The sequence below is a fragment of the Lepidochelys kempii genome, chromosome 7 (genome assembly GCF_965140285.1).
Source record: "Lepidochelys kempii isolate rLepKem1 chromosome 7, rLepKem1.hap1, whole genome shotgun sequence".
NCBI lineage: Eukaryota > Metazoa > Chordata > Testudines > Cheloniidae > Lepidochelys > Lepidochelys kempii.
Window position 1 is genome coordinate 24,114,375 of NC_136386.1, and position 18,616 is coordinate 24,132,990.

At 58.5% G+C, this 18,616-nt stretch overlaps 1 protein-coding gene across 7 annotated transcripts in view; it reads right to left on the reverse strand.

The window, feature by feature from the left end:
• COL7A1 (collagen type VII alpha 1 chain) overlaps nt 1-18,616 on the reverse strand; it is a 129,959-nt gene that overhangs the window by 41,802 nt on the left and 69,541 nt on the right. For all 7 annotated transcript variants that reach the window (XR_013636029.1, XM_078853588.1, XM_078853591.1 and 4 more), the window contains 26 exons: nt 18,488-18,532; nt 17,562-17,588; nt 17,429-17,473; nt 16,980-17,060; nt 16,440-16,475; nt 16,262-16,297; nt 15,723-15,803; nt 14,804-14,839; nt 14,277-14,348; nt 13,541-13,585; nt 12,858-12,893; nt 12,374-12,409; nt 11,391-11,495; nt 10,714-10,749; nt 10,008-10,043; nt 8,816-8,863; nt 8,545-8,580; nt 7,638-7,769; nt 6,539-6,748; nt 6,010-6,045; nt 5,163-5,207; nt 3,983-4,054; nt 3,002-3,046; nt 2,065-2,127; nt 1,713-1,757; nt 684-719 (listed from right to left, as the gene is read on the reverse strand). Coding sequence is in view for 6 of the 7 variants with exons in the window: in XM_078853588.1 (XP_078709714.1) it covers nt 684-719; nt 1,713-1,757; nt 2,065-2,127; nt 3,002-3,046; nt 3,983-4,054; nt 5,163-5,207; nt 6,010-6,045; nt 6,539-6,748; nt 7,638-7,769; nt 8,545-8,580; nt 8,816-8,863; nt 10,008-10,043; nt 10,714-10,749; nt 11,391-11,495; nt 12,374-12,409; nt 12,858-12,893; nt 13,541-13,585; nt 14,277-14,348; nt 14,804-14,839; nt 15,723-15,803; nt 16,262-16,297; nt 16,440-16,475; nt 16,980-17,060; nt 17,429-17,473; nt 17,562-17,588; nt 18,488-18,532 (1,521 nt within the window). In the remaining variant the exon portion in view is untranslated. The remainder of the gene's footprint in view (nt 1-683; nt 720-1,712; nt 1,758-2,064; nt 2,128-3,001; nt 3,047-3,982; nt 4,055-5,162; nt 5,208-6,009; nt 6,046-6,538; nt 6,749-7,637; nt 7,770-8,544; nt 8,581-8,815; nt 8,864-10,007; nt 10,044-10,713; nt 10,750-11,390; nt 11,496-12,373; nt 12,410-12,857; nt 12,894-13,540; nt 13,586-14,276; nt 14,349-14,803; nt 14,840-15,722; nt 15,804-16,261; nt 16,298-16,439; nt 16,476-16,979; nt 17,061-17,428; nt 17,474-17,561; nt 17,589-18,487; nt 18,533-18,616) is intronic.

An 18,616-nucleotide genomic window follows, 5' to 3' on the forward strand; every position in this document is an offset into this window, starting at 1 on the left:
GGTTTAACTGAGTTTTGGTTGGATCAGTATTCTTTAAAAAGGGTTGAGCTCTGGACTGAGTTATCCTCATGTGAAGTGTCCCTGCCACCATACCATAGCCCCCTCTCACGGCCCTGCCAAAGGAGGGAAGTTGCACTCAGCGGGCGACAGGGTTGCACCCACACTCTCCACACGCTGTTGTGCATGTCACACCGTGTCTGGGACGATATGGGCAGCAGTGCAAACCCAGCCTGCTTTAGGTGATTTACAACCAGGGCCAGGCACAGACAGACAGGATTTTAATCCTCTCACTTTATCTGCTGTCGGCACTTCTTAACCAGCTGTGCGCTACATAGTCCGTCATTCTGGGCCTTGCTCTAGCACCATTATCCAATGATCGCTGAGCTCTTTACACCTGTGAGGAGCCTCAGAGTCACTAGCCCCATTTTACAGATGGGGCAACTGAGGGCCAGGAGAGAGTAAGTGACTTGCCCGAAGTTGTGAGTCAGAACCAGGACTAGAACCCATATTTCTGGAATCCCAGTCCCTGCTCTAACCTCCAGATTCCCGATCTCTGCCTCCCTGTGAAAAGATTACAATGCAGACTGCTCCTGAAAGCAGAAACGCCCCAGACTCTGCAGGAGAAGGATGTACTTGCTACATGCAGAAGGGGCCCAAGACAAGAGGGGAAGGCAATCACCTACCGGTCGGCCTAGAATTCCGGGAAAGCCTGGCATACCCTGCAAAGAGGCAATTCAAAGCCGGAGAATTAGCGAAACCACAGCAGCCCCTGAAGCAGCCCCAGTTCGGGCCTGGCCTTCTACACAATATGATGCCAAGACAGAGCTGCTGCACAGGATAGACAGAGAGCTGGGGAAGCCAACCTCAGCCAGGGCCCAGAACCAAGGCCTACCATGAAGGGTTACTTACAGCTGGGCCGGGAGGCCCTCTAAAGCCCTGCGGGCCCTGGATGGAAGGGAAGGACACAAAATGACAACACGTGAGCTGGCAGCAAAACGTCACAGTGGGGAATGCTGCTCATGGGGGTGCAAAGGGACTGGAACAGCGATGCTGGCACCTTGTGCAGGAGGGTTTGCTGCACAGCTAGTGTCTCCCGCTGGTTAATGCCGGCAGACGTGTCCCAAGAACAAACTGGGGGCTGTCCGGGGTCCCCCACCAGCTCGATCACAGTCAGCACCGGGTACCTGTTCCAAACCCTCCCGGCACCGAGAGCACCAAGATACAGCACGACAAACAGAACAAAGGCAGCTGGTTTGGGGGCCCTTAGACATGTGCTGAGCCCTAGTCTCTCCTCCCTGCCTGAATCACATCCTGTCTCCCTGTGCTGGCAAAGGGCACCTCACCCACCTGCACGTGGGCCAGTGATGGTCTCAGCCATGCCCGCTCAGTATCCTGAATCCCTGCCGGCCCAGGGAATTGTCCCACAAACGTTCCAGAGAGCCCAGCTGTGGCACTGGGGAACTGGCAGTGTACTGGGGTGCTGGCATGTCTCGCGAGAGCCGCCCTGTGTCTGCAGCTGGGAATGACAACCTCCGCCCGCTAAACCCCCCGACACAGGGACTCTGGCTCCTGAGAAAACCCCAAGTGACCAACTCACTCCTCTCTGAGCAGCCTCCCAGCCAGCCTGTCACACACTCCTCCGGCCTCCCCATTTCCATGCGCTCCCTCCCACACCCCGCACTCCCAGGCTGACGCTTCCTTCCTTTACTCACCGGTTTCCCTTCCGGCCCAGCAAGGCCTCTTTCTCCTGGGAGGCCCTAAAGCAAACAAGGCAAGGAACAGACAGTAAAAAACAGGCACCGAGGGGTTAAAACTCTTGGAAGCACTGAGCCCCCAGCTCTGCTGAAGCACCTCATTCTAGCCCTGGCTGATCCAGCCTTAACACCACCCCCAGCCCTGCCAATGCACATTAACCCCCCCTGTGCTAGACCAGCCTCGCCCCACCAGCTCTGCCAACACACGCCAGCCTGTCAGTGCAGCCTCGCCCCCCTGAGCTCTGCCAATGAACCTCAGTCCCAGCCCTGCTGCTGCTCCAGTGGTTCTGGTCCCACTAGCGGTACTCACCGGGCTGCCATCCCTGCCTTTCTCGCCAGCTTCTCCTCTCTCCCCCTTCTGCCCAGGTTCACCCTGCAATTGGGACATGCAGCACGTCACAAAGACCGGCAGGAAATCACCATGACCCATCCCAACCCAAGATCCTCTCCGGTCCAGGGCAGGGGGAGGCTCACCCGCTGGAATATTGATCTGTTTGCTCCCTGAGGGGAGGCCAGAGTCCCCCCATCTCCCTAGTGCTGCCCAGCTCTTTGGGGAGGGGGACCTCACATGGGGACATAAGGTCTCAGCACAGCCCAGCCTTGGGCATTTATTGGAAATCGGCAGGGGAACTAGCTCCTATGGCTGCATAGGGAGTGGGGCTCATGCCATAGTAAAGCGCAGGGTAACAGAAGCGCTCATGCTCCTTTGTTTATATGTAGGGCCTACAGGATAATGTGGACTTTTCCTTCTTTTTGAAAGAATAAATCCAGCATGATTGTGTGTGGAAGCTGCTGGCTTGACAGCCCTGGGGCTGAAGTCCACTGTTTATATGCTGAACAGGCAGTGGCCAGGCCAGCTTCCCCCGCACACCATCACCTGCTGACATGCTTTACACTTGCCCTGGAGGGCCCCCCTCGGGAGATGCAAGTTCTCTCTCCATGGACCACTCAGACTTAGCCTGAGGAGCTGCCATTGCCAGGAAAGAACCATTCCAATGGGATGATGAGCCACCAGTAATGCCTTGGCAGGGCACTGGAGCCTGGATTCCAACACAGAAGGGCCAGCTCCAGAGACCTGGGCCTGCTGAGCAGTGGTGCAGCCAGACAAAAGGATAGCGAGAGAGAAGCTGAGGGATCAAAGACAGAGTCAAGTGCCCCAGGCAGAGGAGATCCCCCGATGTGAGCGAGACAGAGTCAGAGAGGAAGCTGGTGAAGTGCAGGTGCCAGAAGACTTACTATACTCAGACCTTATCTCCTTTGGGTCCTCTCTCGCCATCCACAGCGGGCTCTCCCTGCACAGGAGAGAAGTTAGTATCAGAAAGCCCTGGCTCAAACCACAGACAGTCAGTCACCCGGCTCTAACCGTTGGACACACGCCCTCACAGAGCAGGGAATAGAACCCTGGAGCCTTGGCTCCAGACCACTCTCTCCCTACATCTCTCCTGAGTGGCAGCTGCCACCTCCTTCCCCAATCCAGAAGTACACAGCATTGCTGCCTCTGCTCCAAGCCCCACCATTGTTCCCACTTCGTGTTTCATTCACATTTTGTCCCATTTCACATTTTGTCCCATTTGCTGCTTTGTTCCCTTGAAAGTACATTGATGGTTGTGGCACCAATGATGTCACCAGGGTGGGCTGAGCTCACCATACCACAGTGTCCGTTTCCAAACTGGGCTGAAGGGAGACCCTGGTTTGGGAAATAAGGAGCTTATGGGGTGATCCCTATAACATTATAAACAGGGATCATTTCACCCACCACTGAAATGCAGCCACCTCTGGGCCAGGGGGGCTGCTGAATATCACACAGCACATTCACAAGAGTCTATGAAGGAGAATCTCTTAGCCAACTGGAAGTACAGGAGGAATCTAGGCACGCCCTGCTCCACACAGGAGTCTGGCCAGGACACAACGGTTAAACCCACGCTTGTGCGGTAAGTGCCATTAGCTCTCTGACGACCACAAAGGACCTCGAACATCCCACCGGAAACGCAGCAACGCAGCACCTCTTAGCACCATGCTGGGGCACTGGGCCAAATTCAGGGAGAGGGAAGAGTTACCAGCTCCATGTCCTGCAGCACCCTGGGAGATCTGGGGAGACAGGGGTACTGTGCGGTGCTGGGTGAAGTTGGTGATGGTGACAGACAGAGGGTCTCGTGGTTCCTTTGGGCCTTAAACTCTGACTGAGACATGGGTACAGACAGGGCTCCTCTCTCCTCCTTGGCACTAACCTTGGCTCCCTTGGGTCCTGTGGGTCCACGCTCTCCCGGAAGACCAGAGAGGCTCCCTTCCACCACATCTGCCTGGAGACACAAGAGCACAGTGAGAGGCAGCAGCCCAGGGCCAGCAACTCTGCTGCCAACAGCACTGGGAACCCTCCATGGGAACCTGGTTTCTTACAGGGCACCTGCCAACCCCTCTCCCCACATGCCCTGGGTAAGATTCCTGTTTGTCCCCTGGAGCCACAGGAACTGCCAAACCAGATCGGACTGATGGGTCCTTCTTGTCCACGGGCCAATGGCCAGACCCAGCTGCTTCAGAGGAAGGTACAAGAAACCCCATAATGGGCAGCTCTGGAAGAACCTACCCAGCCTCTTCCAGCCCTGGGCATGGAGTGGCTGGCTGATGCTGTGAAGCAGCAGGGCTCGTACCTCCTCTATGTTCTGTACTAGATTAATAGACCTGGGTGCCCCTTAGACCCACTGGGTCTGGAACGTCCCTTTCGGGGCCACATCCAGAGTTCAGAGCTGACTGTCACTGGTGGCCTCCTCTAGAACCCATGCAGAGATGTGCTGATCCTGTTAGATGGGTCTGAGGGAGACCAATCCTGCCAGGTCTCAGGGGTCTTCCCATGGCACCTGCTAGCTAAAAGGACAGGTCCTGGGGCAATTTGCCCCAGCTGCTGTCTCCTAGTTCAACTGGGGCTGCGCAATGGCGAGGCCCCTGCTAAACAGAGTGATGTTAGTCACCTGGTTGCTGCCTGCAGTGGCTTCCCGACACCTGTGTCTGAGCTGCCTGAAGAGCAGGACCCCATGATAACACGGGACAGTAGGGACTCAAAGGCCCAAGGCCTGGGGAGGGTGGGGGTTGCATAGGAGCTGCCCTGTGTCACAGTGGCTCTGTCTCAGTTCTGGCCAAAGAGCGATGGACAAGGCTGTCTAGACCCAAGCATCTCCCAGGGGCAGGAGGCTGTGGGGCAGCATGGGGCACTCCCTTTCCCAACAGCTCAGCACATGGCCTTCACAGCTCTCCCGTCCCGGTCAGCCCAAGGAGCAGGGGAGTCAGGTCCTTTGCAGATGGCCCAGAGCCAAACAAGTCAAGAGGGTCATGTGCCACAACCTCCACGCACCCAAACCCCTCTGGTTCCAGTGGGCAGACCTGGACGACACTGCCAGGTGGGGACTTACTCACCTTGGGTCCTGGGGGCCCTGGAGGACCCTGCACACCATCTCTGCCCTGAGACAAGACAAACAGGACATGGATCAAAGTCCCAGATGATCCCCCAGAGGGCAGAGCGGAAGCCATCCCCGGGGGGAGACAGCCCCTCGCCCACAGTTCCAAGAGAAGGCAGCCCCTGTACACTGACCCTGCAGCAACACCCCAAGGGGGAAGGGTTGGGAGGAGGTGAAGGACTGTCCTTTATGCACCTCTTGGCCCGTTCTCCCCACCCTAGTTTGGGCCCAAGATCACAGGGACCTTCCATTCTGTGCCCCACAGTCAGTGCTGGGGCCTCCTCCCTTCAGGGCCGTGGGCACTGTCTCTGATCCCAGCCCTCCCAGGCGCCACCTGCTAGCCCAAAGCACAACACGTGTGGACGATGGTACTGCAGCACTGTCAAACACCTTCCCTGCTGGTGCACGTGCCAGCCAGCTGGGGGCTTCTCTGTGTGCCCTGCGGATTCCTGCTGGATTTAGGGTGGGGCTACACGAGGAGCCACTGGACTTTGAATCATCAGTAATATGCGTGGGGGGGTACAGAAGACAGCACCCCTGCCCCATGTCTTTGGAATCTAGCCCCATGGCCACAGGCTACATGCAACCGATGGCCTCTGTACCCCAATGGAATAATCCTGAGCCCCCTAAGTCAGAGGGTCAGTTTCCCCTACTGGCAATCTTGCATGCACGTGCAGGCACGGGCAGTAATAGCTGCCTCTGATCCCACAGAGATACAGATCGTGGCATGTTTTCCAGCTGTGGAGAGTGCATGATATGGAAAGGTGCAGCAGGCTGCGTGCCTGGTGGGTCCAGGCCTCACTCACCGGCTCTCCCCGATCGCCCTTCTCGCCCCGATCGCCCTGCAAAGCAAAGGTGGGGCCAGGTCAGCAGTGCTGTCTCAGGAGTTCGGTTCTGCTCCCTCCTCCCCTCCCCAGCAAGGGTCAGTAAATGCCACAGGAGGGCCCCAGCTGACAGCTTTCAGAGCAGTCTCACCGGGAGCCTGAGACAGGACTAGGGGCCCTCAAGCAGCTGAGGTCCTCGCCTGGAAACCAATAGTCTGGTCACTGTGCAGCAGAGTCCTCTCAAAAGGATCCTTTCCCCCTGCACAACCTCCTCAAAAAGGCTCCTAAATCCCTGGGCTGCTCCCACCCACAGAGGCACCAGTTGAGCCTGAGAGAACAGCCATGGCAGGCAGGTGTCGCCACATCCTTGGGTTTCAGGGGAGAGGGGTAGGGAGGGAAGCCCCCTCCATCCCTGTTCCATCCCCTAGCAGCTTCACGCACTGGGCCAGCTGCATAACTGGCCACCACTGACCTTCCAATCCTTGTTCCCTCTTTCCCACGTCTCACTCACCTTCTCGCCAGGCCTGCCAGCCTCTCCAAGCTCCCCGGCCCGGCCCGGCACCCCTGGGATTCCAGGCTTGCCAGGCTCCCCTGCCTGGCCAGGTGGCCCCTCTGGACCTCGCTCTCCGATGGCACGTCCCATGGGGCCTTGAGGGCCAGCAGGGCCTTGGTCTCCTTTGTCGCCCTTGGGCCCTCTCTCTCCAGGAAAGCCCATCACACCCTGAAAGAAACACACCACAACTCAGCTAGTCCGAGGACTGGCGCCAGCAGGTGAGATGAAATGATGGGGAAGCTCATGGTCTGAGAATGGATGGACAGCATTGGAGATGGAGTGCTGCTAGTGGATAGACAGGCTTCCTTCATGTGTTGCCCCGTCAATGGGTTTCAGCCCTGGCTTGGAGGGAGCCCTTTGGGGCCAGCGGGGAGTTCAGTCTCTAGCCAGCAAGAGGCTAAGTCCGGGCTGGCTGCCAGTGGAGCACTGGGCACAGGAGGCAGGAAAGTCTCGCTCAGTCTTGGGCAGCACCAACAGGCTAGGGTTGCACTTTCTAATGGAGTGTGATGGCAGGACTGTGCATGGGGAGACAAGGGTTAACCAGCAGGGCCCAGAAGCAGCATGAAGCAGATCTATGAAGTGGCTGGAACTGGAAAGCCCCAGTGAGGAAGGCAGCTCCCCAGAGGAGATGTTGCTGAGATTCATTGTATCTCTGAGCTCTGAGGCAGAGAGAACCAGGGAGCCATCGGGATTTCCCACCCCCCTCCCCCCAATCTTCCCCAGGAGACAGGGGACTCCAAAGCCATGTGTGTGAGAGTCCTGAGGAGAAGGGGCTAGGGACTCAACATGTCTCCTCTCCCGAGGAAAGAAGGAACCTGAGGAGCTGTTTGCTTGGCCCTGTCCACCGAGGGACTCAGAGAGGCTTGATTTAACCCAGGCCTGAAGTGGGGCCCATTGGGACCAGGTATAGAGCAACCCCTAAGAAGGGCAGTGTTTTATTTCTCTGGGTGCTGGCTGAAGGATCCCTCGCCCACAAGGGGCAGCAGAGAGGCTCCAGAGGAACTCACCACCTACCCTCCGTACCTGCCCCAACCCTCTGTTGGTGGCTCCACCTTACCTCTTTGCCTGGAGGTCCCCTCTCCCCTGAGTCTCCCCTGTCGCCTTTTTGGCCTCTCCGGCGGTCAGGGTAGGGCAGGAATGGATCGGTGCTCCCGTCATAGGCTCCAGTGATCTCTCTGAGCGAGGCAATCTGAGAGAGACAGAGCGCGGTAATCACAACAGAGGGCAACGGAGGGAAGTCCCAGACCGTGGGTTGGGGGAGGGATAATCTATCCAGGCTCTGTGCCCCCTGACAGAGGGACAACCGGGACAGTCCATACAGCCCTGAGCAAGTGCTTCTCGATCCCACCACTGCACAAGAACAGGGTCCCCAATGAATACAGACAAACATGCTGGGATCCCATGATTTGTTGGGGGAAGATCAGTGCCAGGGACAGAGAATGGTAGGTCTGACCTTCACACTCGGATAACTTCTCCCCCTGGCACACATGGGAACGATACCATCATAACACCCTGCAGCCATGGCCTACCACTGCCAAAAGCCTGCCACCAGCAGAACTGCTGGGATACCAGGCAGATGCCGGCCAGAGCCCCTGGCCTTCCCCACCACTACCCCATGGCCCAGTGGCTGGGGACCCTAGGCTTTCACTCCCTCTCCCCTCCCCAGCTGCATCAGCCAGTATCCCAACCTTCCCCACAGCACATGCTCGATGGCTCTGGCTTCTCTCTCGGTTGTGCACTCACCAGGCCCTGGTCTCCTCCACCCATGAGCCTATTGGCCAGGGCTCTGGCATCCCCCTATATCTCAGTCTCCCCTTGTTCCTCACCCACCCTGACCAGGCTCAGGCCTCCCTCCTGCTGGTTTCTTAATGGCCAGGGACAGTGTCCCCACCCCAAGTCCCGTGTTTCCCCTTCCCCTTTACAGATGCCCTGTGAGCAGAGCTGGCTGTTGCTTTGCTTCCTACCTTAATCCCATAGGCTTCCAGAGCACGTTCAACGTTCTACGAACAGCAAGGGAAAGACAATGAGAACAAAAAGAGGGGCAGCCCCCAGACAGGGTTGCTGAGGCATAACCCCAACCCCCAACACTGCCAGCTGTGAGACTCCAGGGCCTTAACCCTCCCCACATCTGCCAGGGCTGAACTGGTTGCACCAGCAGATGCCCAGGTTATTTTGCGGGTGTAAGTAGCTTCCCCACTCTGAGATGGAAGGGACTGGCCCCACACAGTGACTTACCGAGACCGTCCCAGGCTCACCACGCTGTCCAGGATCCCCGGGTCTGCCCTAGTCACCATGAGAAGAAGCAGAATGACACCAGATTAGAACAGTTCTGCTCACTGACCACCTGGCCACGTCACATAGAAACCCCAGGGAAGGAAGCAGCAGGAGTTGGGGGGCTGACCTAGTGAATGCGGGGGAGAGAGAATCCTCCCCATCCGGGAGGACAGGCCTGAGATCTCACCCATCAGTTAGTGCGATGACACCGTTCACAGGTCACTACTGCACTCTCCCTGGTACTGCAGGTCTTACACAGGCCCCGATCAACTGCCTTCGTAAAATACGCAATCACTTGCATTAACTCTTCATACCTTGCATACCCTTCATACCTGCTGCAACCAGAGTCTGCTAATTCTCCAGCAGTGTCACACTCAGAAAGTGAGTGCTTGCCTGAACTACCCAGGGGACTGGATTAGCCCATCAGCTAGAGGGAAGACGCAGTAGTGACTTCTACCCCAGGGACACGTGGGAGCCCACAGCACGTTGGGTTAGCTATTTGGATATCAAAGTCCATTTTACACTGCCCCCATTTTCACTGGGCTGCAGGCATTTGTATTAACGCAGAACCACCTAAGCAAAGCCGTCGGGGAAGATGGAGATTGGGACAGCTGAGGCGGTTAGCACCGTAGGAGGTGGTTTGGAATTGTGAAATAGCAAGAGCTTCAGACAGATTTTGCTGCTAAAATGATCAGCAGGGAAAGAGATACTATGTTGCTATTAAATTGACCTCATTAAGTTCCAGAGTTAAACACAGGATCGAGATGAGTGGGGCAGAGTTCTTTCAGGCTGGCATTGCTGCATCGGCTATGCTCGGGTCACACTCCCAAGCATTTCTTCACAGTCACCGGGGCTAGGAGAAGGCTCCCTTGGCAATGAGAATGAACACTGCAGGGCAGTGTTCTGCTGCAGGGGTGGACTCAACAGGCCTATAATCACCCTGTTCTTCCTGCTCCCAAGTGGCAGTGACTGGCAAGGGTCTATTTATCTCAGCTGATGGAGCTGCTCCAGAGTCCCAGAGCTGCATTCAGAGGGGATACAGAGGGGCTGACCAAGCTCTGGGTTCCCCCGCACACACCCCAAAGGACATTGCACTGTGGGGAGGGGAGGACTCAGCGCTGGTGGATCACCCCAGGCAGTGCTGGGTATTCACCTGTTCTCCTTTGGATCCAGCCTCTCCTCGGTCGCCCTGAAACAGAACAAGAGGAGTCAGGATCCCCTCCAGCCCTGCGATGGGAGAGTAAAACCCCAGAGGAAGAGTTCAGCCCCGCCTCCTCTGGAAGAGCCCCCACTTAGGCCTAGGCTGAAGTGATACAGCTCGGGGAGGGCCCTGGGGAGGAACAGTGCCAAGGTGCTGGAGGAAGGGCAGATACCCAAGTTCCCTCCCCAGACAGGTGGGTGAACACACGAACCAGTGCTCCATCCCCAGCTAGCCCAGCACATGGGCTCTGCAGCCTCAGAGAACTTCCACCTGGAACCAAGTCTGGGCCAGACATGCTGGGAACCCCCACTGGCCTATTGCAAAGCCTATGGCACCCCAGAGAATGTGGGCAGAGCTCCCTTACCATTCACACCTGGGCCCCACTGCTCTCCACGCAGGCCCCCCAGGAAGCACCTTAGTCCCTCCTAGCCCCCAGCTCCTCCAAAGAAGACAGCTCACAGGAGGACACAAAGCCACACCCACCAGCTGGACACAGTGGGAAAGGGGCTCAGGGAGCTCACAGGATTAACCCTTGAGGGCCCAGAAGTCTGTGCTCTGGCATAGCAAGCCAGCCCCTCTCCAAGTGGGGTCTGCCAGGAGAGGCTGTTCTGCTCTGTTCATTTTCCAGTGGCCTGATGGGGGCTGGGAAAACACTCACCTTTTGTCCAGCCACCCCGGCGAGGCCTGGAGCACCCTGGAAGGAATAGAAGAAATGTGAGCAGACCGTGGACCTGCAAGTAGCGGGAGAGCAGCTTCACTACCAATGGGTGGGGTCCGCAGGCACTCCCAGGGCTGGGGAGAGGAGGCCACGCAGCTTGGGGTGTCTGTGAGCACTGAGACTGGGAGGAGGAGCCCACTCAAGCTGGGGTACTTTCCCTGCCCCGGGGTCTGCCCCCTGAGGCAGGTCAGCAGTCCAATCCCAAGTGGTCCTGCATGGCTGGAAGGAGCTTGTAGCTGCAGCTGGAGAGGAACAGGATTTCCCCAAGGAATCAGAGAGGGATCCAGGGTATCCATGCCATGGCACAATGAGCCATTACTCTGCTGTCCAGACCCTGGCATCTCTGGACTTGGCCAGGTCTGTACTCCAAGCTCAGCCATGGGCATATCATCTAGTGGCTAGAGCAGGGTCTGGGAGACAGGAGTCCTAGGCTCTGAGCTCAGTGTGATTTTGGGCCAGTCTTCTCTTCTCTCCTCTGTCTCTCCACTCCCCCAGCTAGTGCTCTCCCCACCCCCAGTTCCCATGCAGGCTATGGGGCTCCATTCCCAAATGACCATGGGCACAGCAAGCCATGCCAAGCAGCTGGTATTAGGAGTATTATTCTGGAGGTTACACACCTGGCCTGGGGGTCCAACCTGCCCAGGTACACCGGGGACACCAGGGGGTCCCAAGGGGCCTGGTGCCCCACGGTCTCCTCGCTCGCCCTTGGGGCCTTCTTGACCCTGCCAAAGAAGAACAGACGCATCACCATCTGGTGCTGTTCCCCCTGGCCATCACCCCACATTCCTCCTTACCCTCACCCCCTCCCAGCTGGGAGGGCTACAGAGAGGTACTGCAGCCAGACGCCTGCTGAAAGGCCCGTCACTGTCAAAGAGTGCCAGCAACCTGGGGTGCCAGCAGAAGGCATGTACCTCCCCTTGGCACTAGCACCACTTGCTGTGGGTGGGGGCACCAACTGGGAGCAGGCCAGCCTCTTTTAGCGACGCTTTAATGGAGGTGCCAAAAAAGGTGCCCAAGAAACAGCTAGGGCCTGTAAGCAATGGAGTCACTGAGGCCCCAGTCCCACCCTGATCCACTCCCACCCATCAGTATCTCATTAGCCAGAGCTGGAGCCCCCTCTGCCCTTTCCAGCTCAGCAGAGCCTGCCATCTAAACCCAAGCCTCTATAAGCCGGGGAGCATAGGCCAGAAGGCGCAGCTCCCTTCATACAGTGTGTGGTGGGGGGAGGCCTGAGGACACCGCCTGCACTCCCCTCCCCTGCCGGTGGGTAAAGGTCCTGATGCACTGGATCACTACCGACCACCCCTGCCTGCCTATGGGCAGCAAGCTGGGGAGACCCATCAGAGTTGCCCCCAGGTTTGCTAGATGGGGTCTCTGCCACTGGCATCATCCAGACGGTGCAGCCCCCAGTGTGATGGATTATCGGAGCAGAGAGAAGGGCCTAACTGACTGTGTAGGCAGCACATGGAAGAGTCACATGTGGAGCCACCAAACACAGACAGACCCTGCACCAAGCCCCTAGGCTGGGGGGCAATTTGTGACTGAGGTAAATCCAGGGCAGGTGGAGGAAAGGAGCCGAGGGAAAATCATAGGTACTTACGTCTCTGCCAGGGGCTCCAGCTTCTCCTTTGTCCCCCTAATCAGGAAAAGCCAAGAGAAAATGGCTACATTACAGCCTCATTCCATTTCCAAATGAGACAGTCAAAGGGACTCAGGTAGGGCCCAGCCACTGCGTCCGCCTGCCCTGCCCCCACTGAGGCAGGAACCCTCGCCCAGAGCCTGGGTCTGTCTTCCCAATGGCCCCTCTCCTGTAGCCAGCAAGGTCTGAGACTGCTACTTAGTGGGGAGGAAGTAACATCAGGCCTGACCTCACCCACCCCTCCTGCTGGGTAAGCAAAGCTGGAGCAGCCCAGAGCTGCATGTTGGCACCAGGAGGAAATGCATGGTGAGAGGTGCCTGGCAGTGACAATGGAGCAGCAGGAGAGTCGGTTACCCAGGGGAACCCCACCTGCTAGGCCGCTCGCAGGCCTGCCTAGAAAAGGGGGCTGGCTAGTCCAGGGGAGAGGGGCACTTGAGCTCATTACCTTCCTCCCATCTTCTCCTGGAGTCCCATCTTCTCCCTAGGAGGATAGAAACCATTAGTCAAAGCCCTGTTCCACACAGGCCCTGCACACTAGGGGGCTGGGCCTTGGGCAGGTGTGGGGAGAGAGCCCAGATCAGACTGTCACCTCCCCACTGGGGAGCACAATACATCCCCTTGGATCCCCCAGCCCTCCTGACATCTGCCACACAGTCCTCAGATGAGCCAGGCTCCCTCAGGGCTAGTGGAGCTGAGGAATGGTGGGCAGCAGGGAGATGGCAGACTCTGGCCCTGGTGGTTACCCATTGCACACTGGGTGCCCCACATAGGAGGGTTGGGGAGAACCCACACTCTGGGCTTGGGAAGCCCTTTGTTATGCCCCTTTGACAACCCATCAGTGGAAGATCCTGGCAAGCTGAGGATCTGTTACAGGGGTTGCCAATATTTGGTCTGTCGGGGGCGGGGGGCGCAGCGGCACCAGCGTCTGATAAGGAGCCCTCTGCCTGCGTTCAGTACAGTCTCAAGGACGCTATAGCTTTACAGGCAGCAGTCTCTTCCTCGGTCCCCACACCATTGCCAGCACAGCTCCCTCTCGCCTGGGCGGGTCCTTGCATGTCAGGCCTAGAGACCCTGCCCACCACAGCCAGGAGCTGCCCTTCTCCAGCAGAGGCTGGCTCCTTTACTCACGTTCTTCCCATTCAGGCCGGGTTTGCCGTCGTCTCCGGGTTTGCCCTGGAAGGAAGCACAGGCTGTTAGGAGAGTGAGGGGCCTTCCCCGTGCCTGAGACGGCAGCAGGCTCCTCTGCAGGCCCCCTCTGGGCTCACCCTGACCCGCAGTGTGGCTGGAGTCCAATGCTGTCATACCACAGGGCAGCAGCTCCTAGGGGAGGCTGGGTCAGGATACCTGCCTTCGCTGTGACCCTGCCCAGAGAGTGATTAGCTGGGGCATGGCAGCCGACTGGAGAGAGCCAGACCCAGGCGAATAGCATGGGCTGAGCTGGCAGAGCAACCAGCCAAACGGGGCCGCTGGGAGCTAAGGGCTGCCAGGAGCTAAGGCTGCCCTAAACCCTCCTGAGAGATCAGAAAGTTCTGGGCAAGCAGGCCTCACATCAGACTTGGGTCAGGCTGCTCAGGGCAAAATGATGGGCCAATGGGGCAGCATGAGTCCTGGGAACAGGCCTCCCACAGCATCTGGGACATGGTGTGGGGCAGGGTCAAACCCCTCAGGTCAGGTGCATAAGGGTGAGTGGAGACCATGGATGAGAGGCTGCTGGAGAGCAGGAGTGACCTCATAAGGAAGCCCCTGGTAGGGAGGCAAGGCAGGTGGTGGGTTATCTGGGGCCCTGCCAGTGCAGGGCAACACCAGAGGAGATGCAGGGAACAGCCAGCAGGGATGGCCCACAACAGTCAACCAAACTACTTACAGCCAAGCCTGGTGGTCCCGGGGGGCCGATGGCTCCTGGGGCACCTTGCTCCCCTCGTAGGCCTGGCAGCCCCTGCAACAATAAAAGATCAGGTGAGATGCAGATCCCAGCTGGGTCACAGGCAGACACGAGGGGCAGCAGCTCAGCAACAAGGGGAGAGGAGGACTGGTGATTGTAGGGGTAAGCAGTGCTCTCGGGCCAGGGACTCTGCAGGGTCAGATGGCCCCCGGGACAGCTCCACCATGCTCAGGATTTCAACACACAGCTCCAGGCCTTGGGCCCACAGGGTAAAGCATCAGTTGCTGGTCAGAGGAAGGATACTGGAATGGATGGACCCCTGTGACAGGGAGGTGGGGCACAGAGCTAGCTGAACCAGTGCTTTGCTCTGGTGACTCCTGGGCCCATTGCTGCAGTGTTATTCAGATACTGGCCTCGTGCATGAGACTTCGGGGTGCCCCAGGGAAAGCGGGGAAGCCCCCTGCCTTGTGTGACCCACCACCCCTCAGAATCAGGAGCTCCATACTTACATCTCGGCCAGGATCACCCTGCTTGCCTGGGTCACCCTAGAAAAACAACAGAACATGGCCATGATCATTGGGGCTGGGCTCACGCCTGTCAGGGTACTGCCGGGGGGCTCCAGAGAGGCCTGGCTCATTTCACGGCATGAAAGCAGGAGAGGTCACCACCACACAGGCACCTCTGCTAATAGGGCCCCTAGACTCACTGGAAGGGAGCAGCAGCCACCCAGGGAAACCCAGCAGCACCCCTGAGCTAGCCCGGCAGCAGGCACTCGGGGGGCACAGACACAAATGAGCACAGAGCACCACATGGCTCAGCAACATAGACCCTCCCTCTAGGCACCGACTCAAATCCAGCTCAGGCTCCATGGGCTCTGTGGCTGAAGTGAACGAGCTGATGGTCTCCATCTAGGTCCTCAAGGACAGATGCCTGCACTACAGAGCCACCATCACAGCTGGCACTAACTGGTGCCGTTATTGGCATCTCAGCAGAGAGGCCAAGGATTGGGTGGGTCACCCTAGAGACTGCACTTCCCTCCCACCCTGGGGGTGTTACTCCAGGGTGTGCTGGTACGGCTGGGGCAGCTGTCAGCCTGTATGCAGAGAGCCCCACATGGCCCTGCTAGGCAATGCCTTCTCCTGCCTTCCTACCACAACCCTCAATATTGAGGTAGCTCCTTCAGCTACAGCGGGGGTCCTGGAGCCTGGGCAAGGGGTCTCCTGGGCACCTGCACAAGCTGCTGTCGTGGCAACGCTATCAGGGGGCAGGTCACGCTGCTGGGGGCATGTTACATGGTTAGTGGGACCTGGCGATACACCAATACTCCGGTTAGTGGCTCTCCTTGCAGGGAGCAGAGCCTCTCCTAGGCCCCTCTGAGGGGCAGCCTCACGCAAGAAGGATGGGACCCCGCAGCGAGGCCACACTTACCCTTTGCCCCGCGGGGCCCATTTGCCCAGGTTTGCCATCCAACCCGTTCCGGCCATCCAGCCCCGGAGGGCCTCTGTCTCCCTGAAAGAGAACCAGGCAGTGACAGCTTTGCCCCGAGGCGCCCCTGTTCCGACCTCCCCCGAGAGTCCACCAGTGGGGCAAGCAGCAGCATTAGCCGGGAGAACGGATGGTGCAGCACCGGATGCAGTGGAAGTAAGGACCCTCCAGCAACAGTGCTGCAGGCCAACCCTTCGGCCCTCAAGCTGGATGCCCCCTCCCTGCCCCCTGCAGATGGGCATGCTGCACTCTGCACCCCTCACCCGGGACTGCGAGCACAGGCCAAGCAGCAGGGATATATCCCTCCTTCCCCACGAACAAGGCAAAGAGGCCCTGCCGGTTGCGGGTCCTGGTGAGAGCTCCACTTATAGACATGGTACGGCCCAATGGGGCCCCTCCAACACACCCCAGCTCCACCCTCCCACCCACCCCATGCTGGGCCCAGGCAGACCTGGCATGTCTCATGGAAGTGAGGCTCTTACCTTGTCTCCTGATTGGCCTCGGTCTCCAGGGTCACCCTGAAGGGTACGAAACAGAAGAGAACACGGCTGATCACAAGGTGAGGGGCAGAGCCAGCCAAAGCTCCCCAGCACCTGGGTGGGGAGCAGAAAGTGCTGCATCCCTCCAGAGCAGCAGAGAGGAAAGGGAACAGGGACTCACCCGAGCTCCGGGGGGGCCTCTGGGGCCTTCGATCCCCTGCAAGAGGAAGGAGATGGTTCTGCTCCAGGAGTGTCAGGAGGAGATGTCTGGGGCCCACTTTCCCCCATATATTCATCACCCTGCCCCTCACTACATGAATACCTGAGAGATGACCCAGTTCTCTGTGCAGGCTCTCCCCACATGCACACGCTCCCCAGAGGTACCAGCCCCCAGCATGCTCCCTTCTTATGTGCACCTATGCCGCAAACCCAGCGCTACAGACTCCCCAACCCCTGCAATACACCCCCCCTCCCAATGCAGCCTCCCCACGCTCACTGCTCTCCTGGCAGGCATTCCCCCATCCCCCACATGGGCATCCCTTCCCAACGAGACAGCCGCCCTTATTCTGTGCTCCCAGGAGCTACACCCAGACCCCCAGCTCCCTCTGCCACACCCCCCATCCCTCCCTTAGAGCTTGGCTTGCAGAGACTTTCAATCCAAGGGCATTTCAGTTCCAAGCGGCACCTCCTGAGACAGATACTCCCAGGCACTAGCACTTACCCTCTCTCCAGGCAGGCCAGGTACCCCGGCCTCGCCCTTCGGACCCTTCATCCCGTCCTCTCCAGGGTCCCCTGGCTCCCCCTGAAATGGAAACAGCCAATCAGAACAGATTAGACACAGGACCACTGACATTCAGTGTTTTCAGGCAGGTGGACCAGCTCTGTCACTCCCCTGGAACTAGATTGTCCTGTATCCTCCTCCAGGTGCACCCCCAGAGCCTAAGCCCAAGTGAGCCATGCCCCTGCCAGGCAGGGAGGGAACAGTTCCACTCCAGGACAGGTGTGGTCCATACTGCAGAGTCCTGAGTGGTACCAGAACATACAGAGTGCTAGGCTACAGCCCAGCCTCAGGCCTGGGGCCCTCAGCTGGGCTGTCCCACTCCTGCAGAGAGAGGGCAGCTCCACCGCGCTCATCCTACGGCAGCCCTCAGGAGATAGTAGCAGCGTTACCTTCTCGCCTCTCTCTCCAATTCCTCCTACAGCTCCTGAATCGACCTGTAGGGAAGAGAGGGGTCACATGCTATGGGGCCCAGGGCACAAACCCAACACAACCAGGGCAGGGACAAAGAAATGCTGAGCTTACTATTCGTCCTGGGGGTCCAGGCAGCCCCTGCAGAGAAGAAGAGAGAGCCCAGCATTAATGGAGGCCTCCAGGACATCTTCACAGACAGCCCAAGACACAGCAGCACCCTGTGGGGGCAGGGGGAAAGCTCTGCAGGGCTCCAAACCACCTTAGACATAGAAGAGCTAAACAAGAGCTTTGGGAGCCCCCACCCAGCATGGAGCCTGAATGGAGCCCAAGCTCCACATCTTGCCCTGAATCAAGAAGCTGCACTGGCAGGTTCTCATGGCCAGGACCAGCTGCGAAGGGGTGGCAACTGGTGCAAGCTTCTCCACGCTGCCCCCTTGCCCTCACCTGGCCCATCTCTGGGGACCAGCTAGCCTTTGGGTACTCTGCTGAGACTGCCCATTAGAGACTGGGCGAGACATCAGGCTTAGCACATCAACTTAGCTGCCAGCACTGCTAGCCTGGGCTGGCTCCAAACCAGAGACCTGGAAGGGAAAGATCATCAAACCCAGGTGCCATCGTCTGAGCTTGGGATACTTGTGCAGGGTCTGGGCGAGCATGAGGGAGGACACGCGCAGGCCCGGGCAGCACCACACGGGCCAGGGCAAATCAGTAAGTATACAAGTAAGTCTGCGTCTTTGTGGGGTGAGCGTGCAACAGGAGCAGGGGTGTGCGCATGGAGCATGCAATGGACACCCTGAGCCTGCAGTGGCTCCTCTCAGAGGATAGCGATCCCCCTACATGCCTGGATTTCCATTGTGTGTGGGTCATGGTGGTGCTCCTGTGCCCTGTTTGCAGCCCTCTAGGTGTGACACAGGCAGCCCTAGCCTCACCCTACTGCAGTGCCCCAAGGAGAAGGGTCTGTGTGGGGGTGGAGAACCCCCAGGCTGAGCACTAAATGCTTCATTCCAAGCATGGCAGAAGGGGGTGCAGCTACTCACCGGTTCCCCGCGGTCGCCCTTGGCCCCTGGTACTCCAGGACTGCCCTGCAAGGAGAGAAGGGACACAGTGAGGGGAGGGGAGAGTCAGGCAGCCGGCTGCTGGGGAAGGAGGAGGTGGGCTGCAAGTTG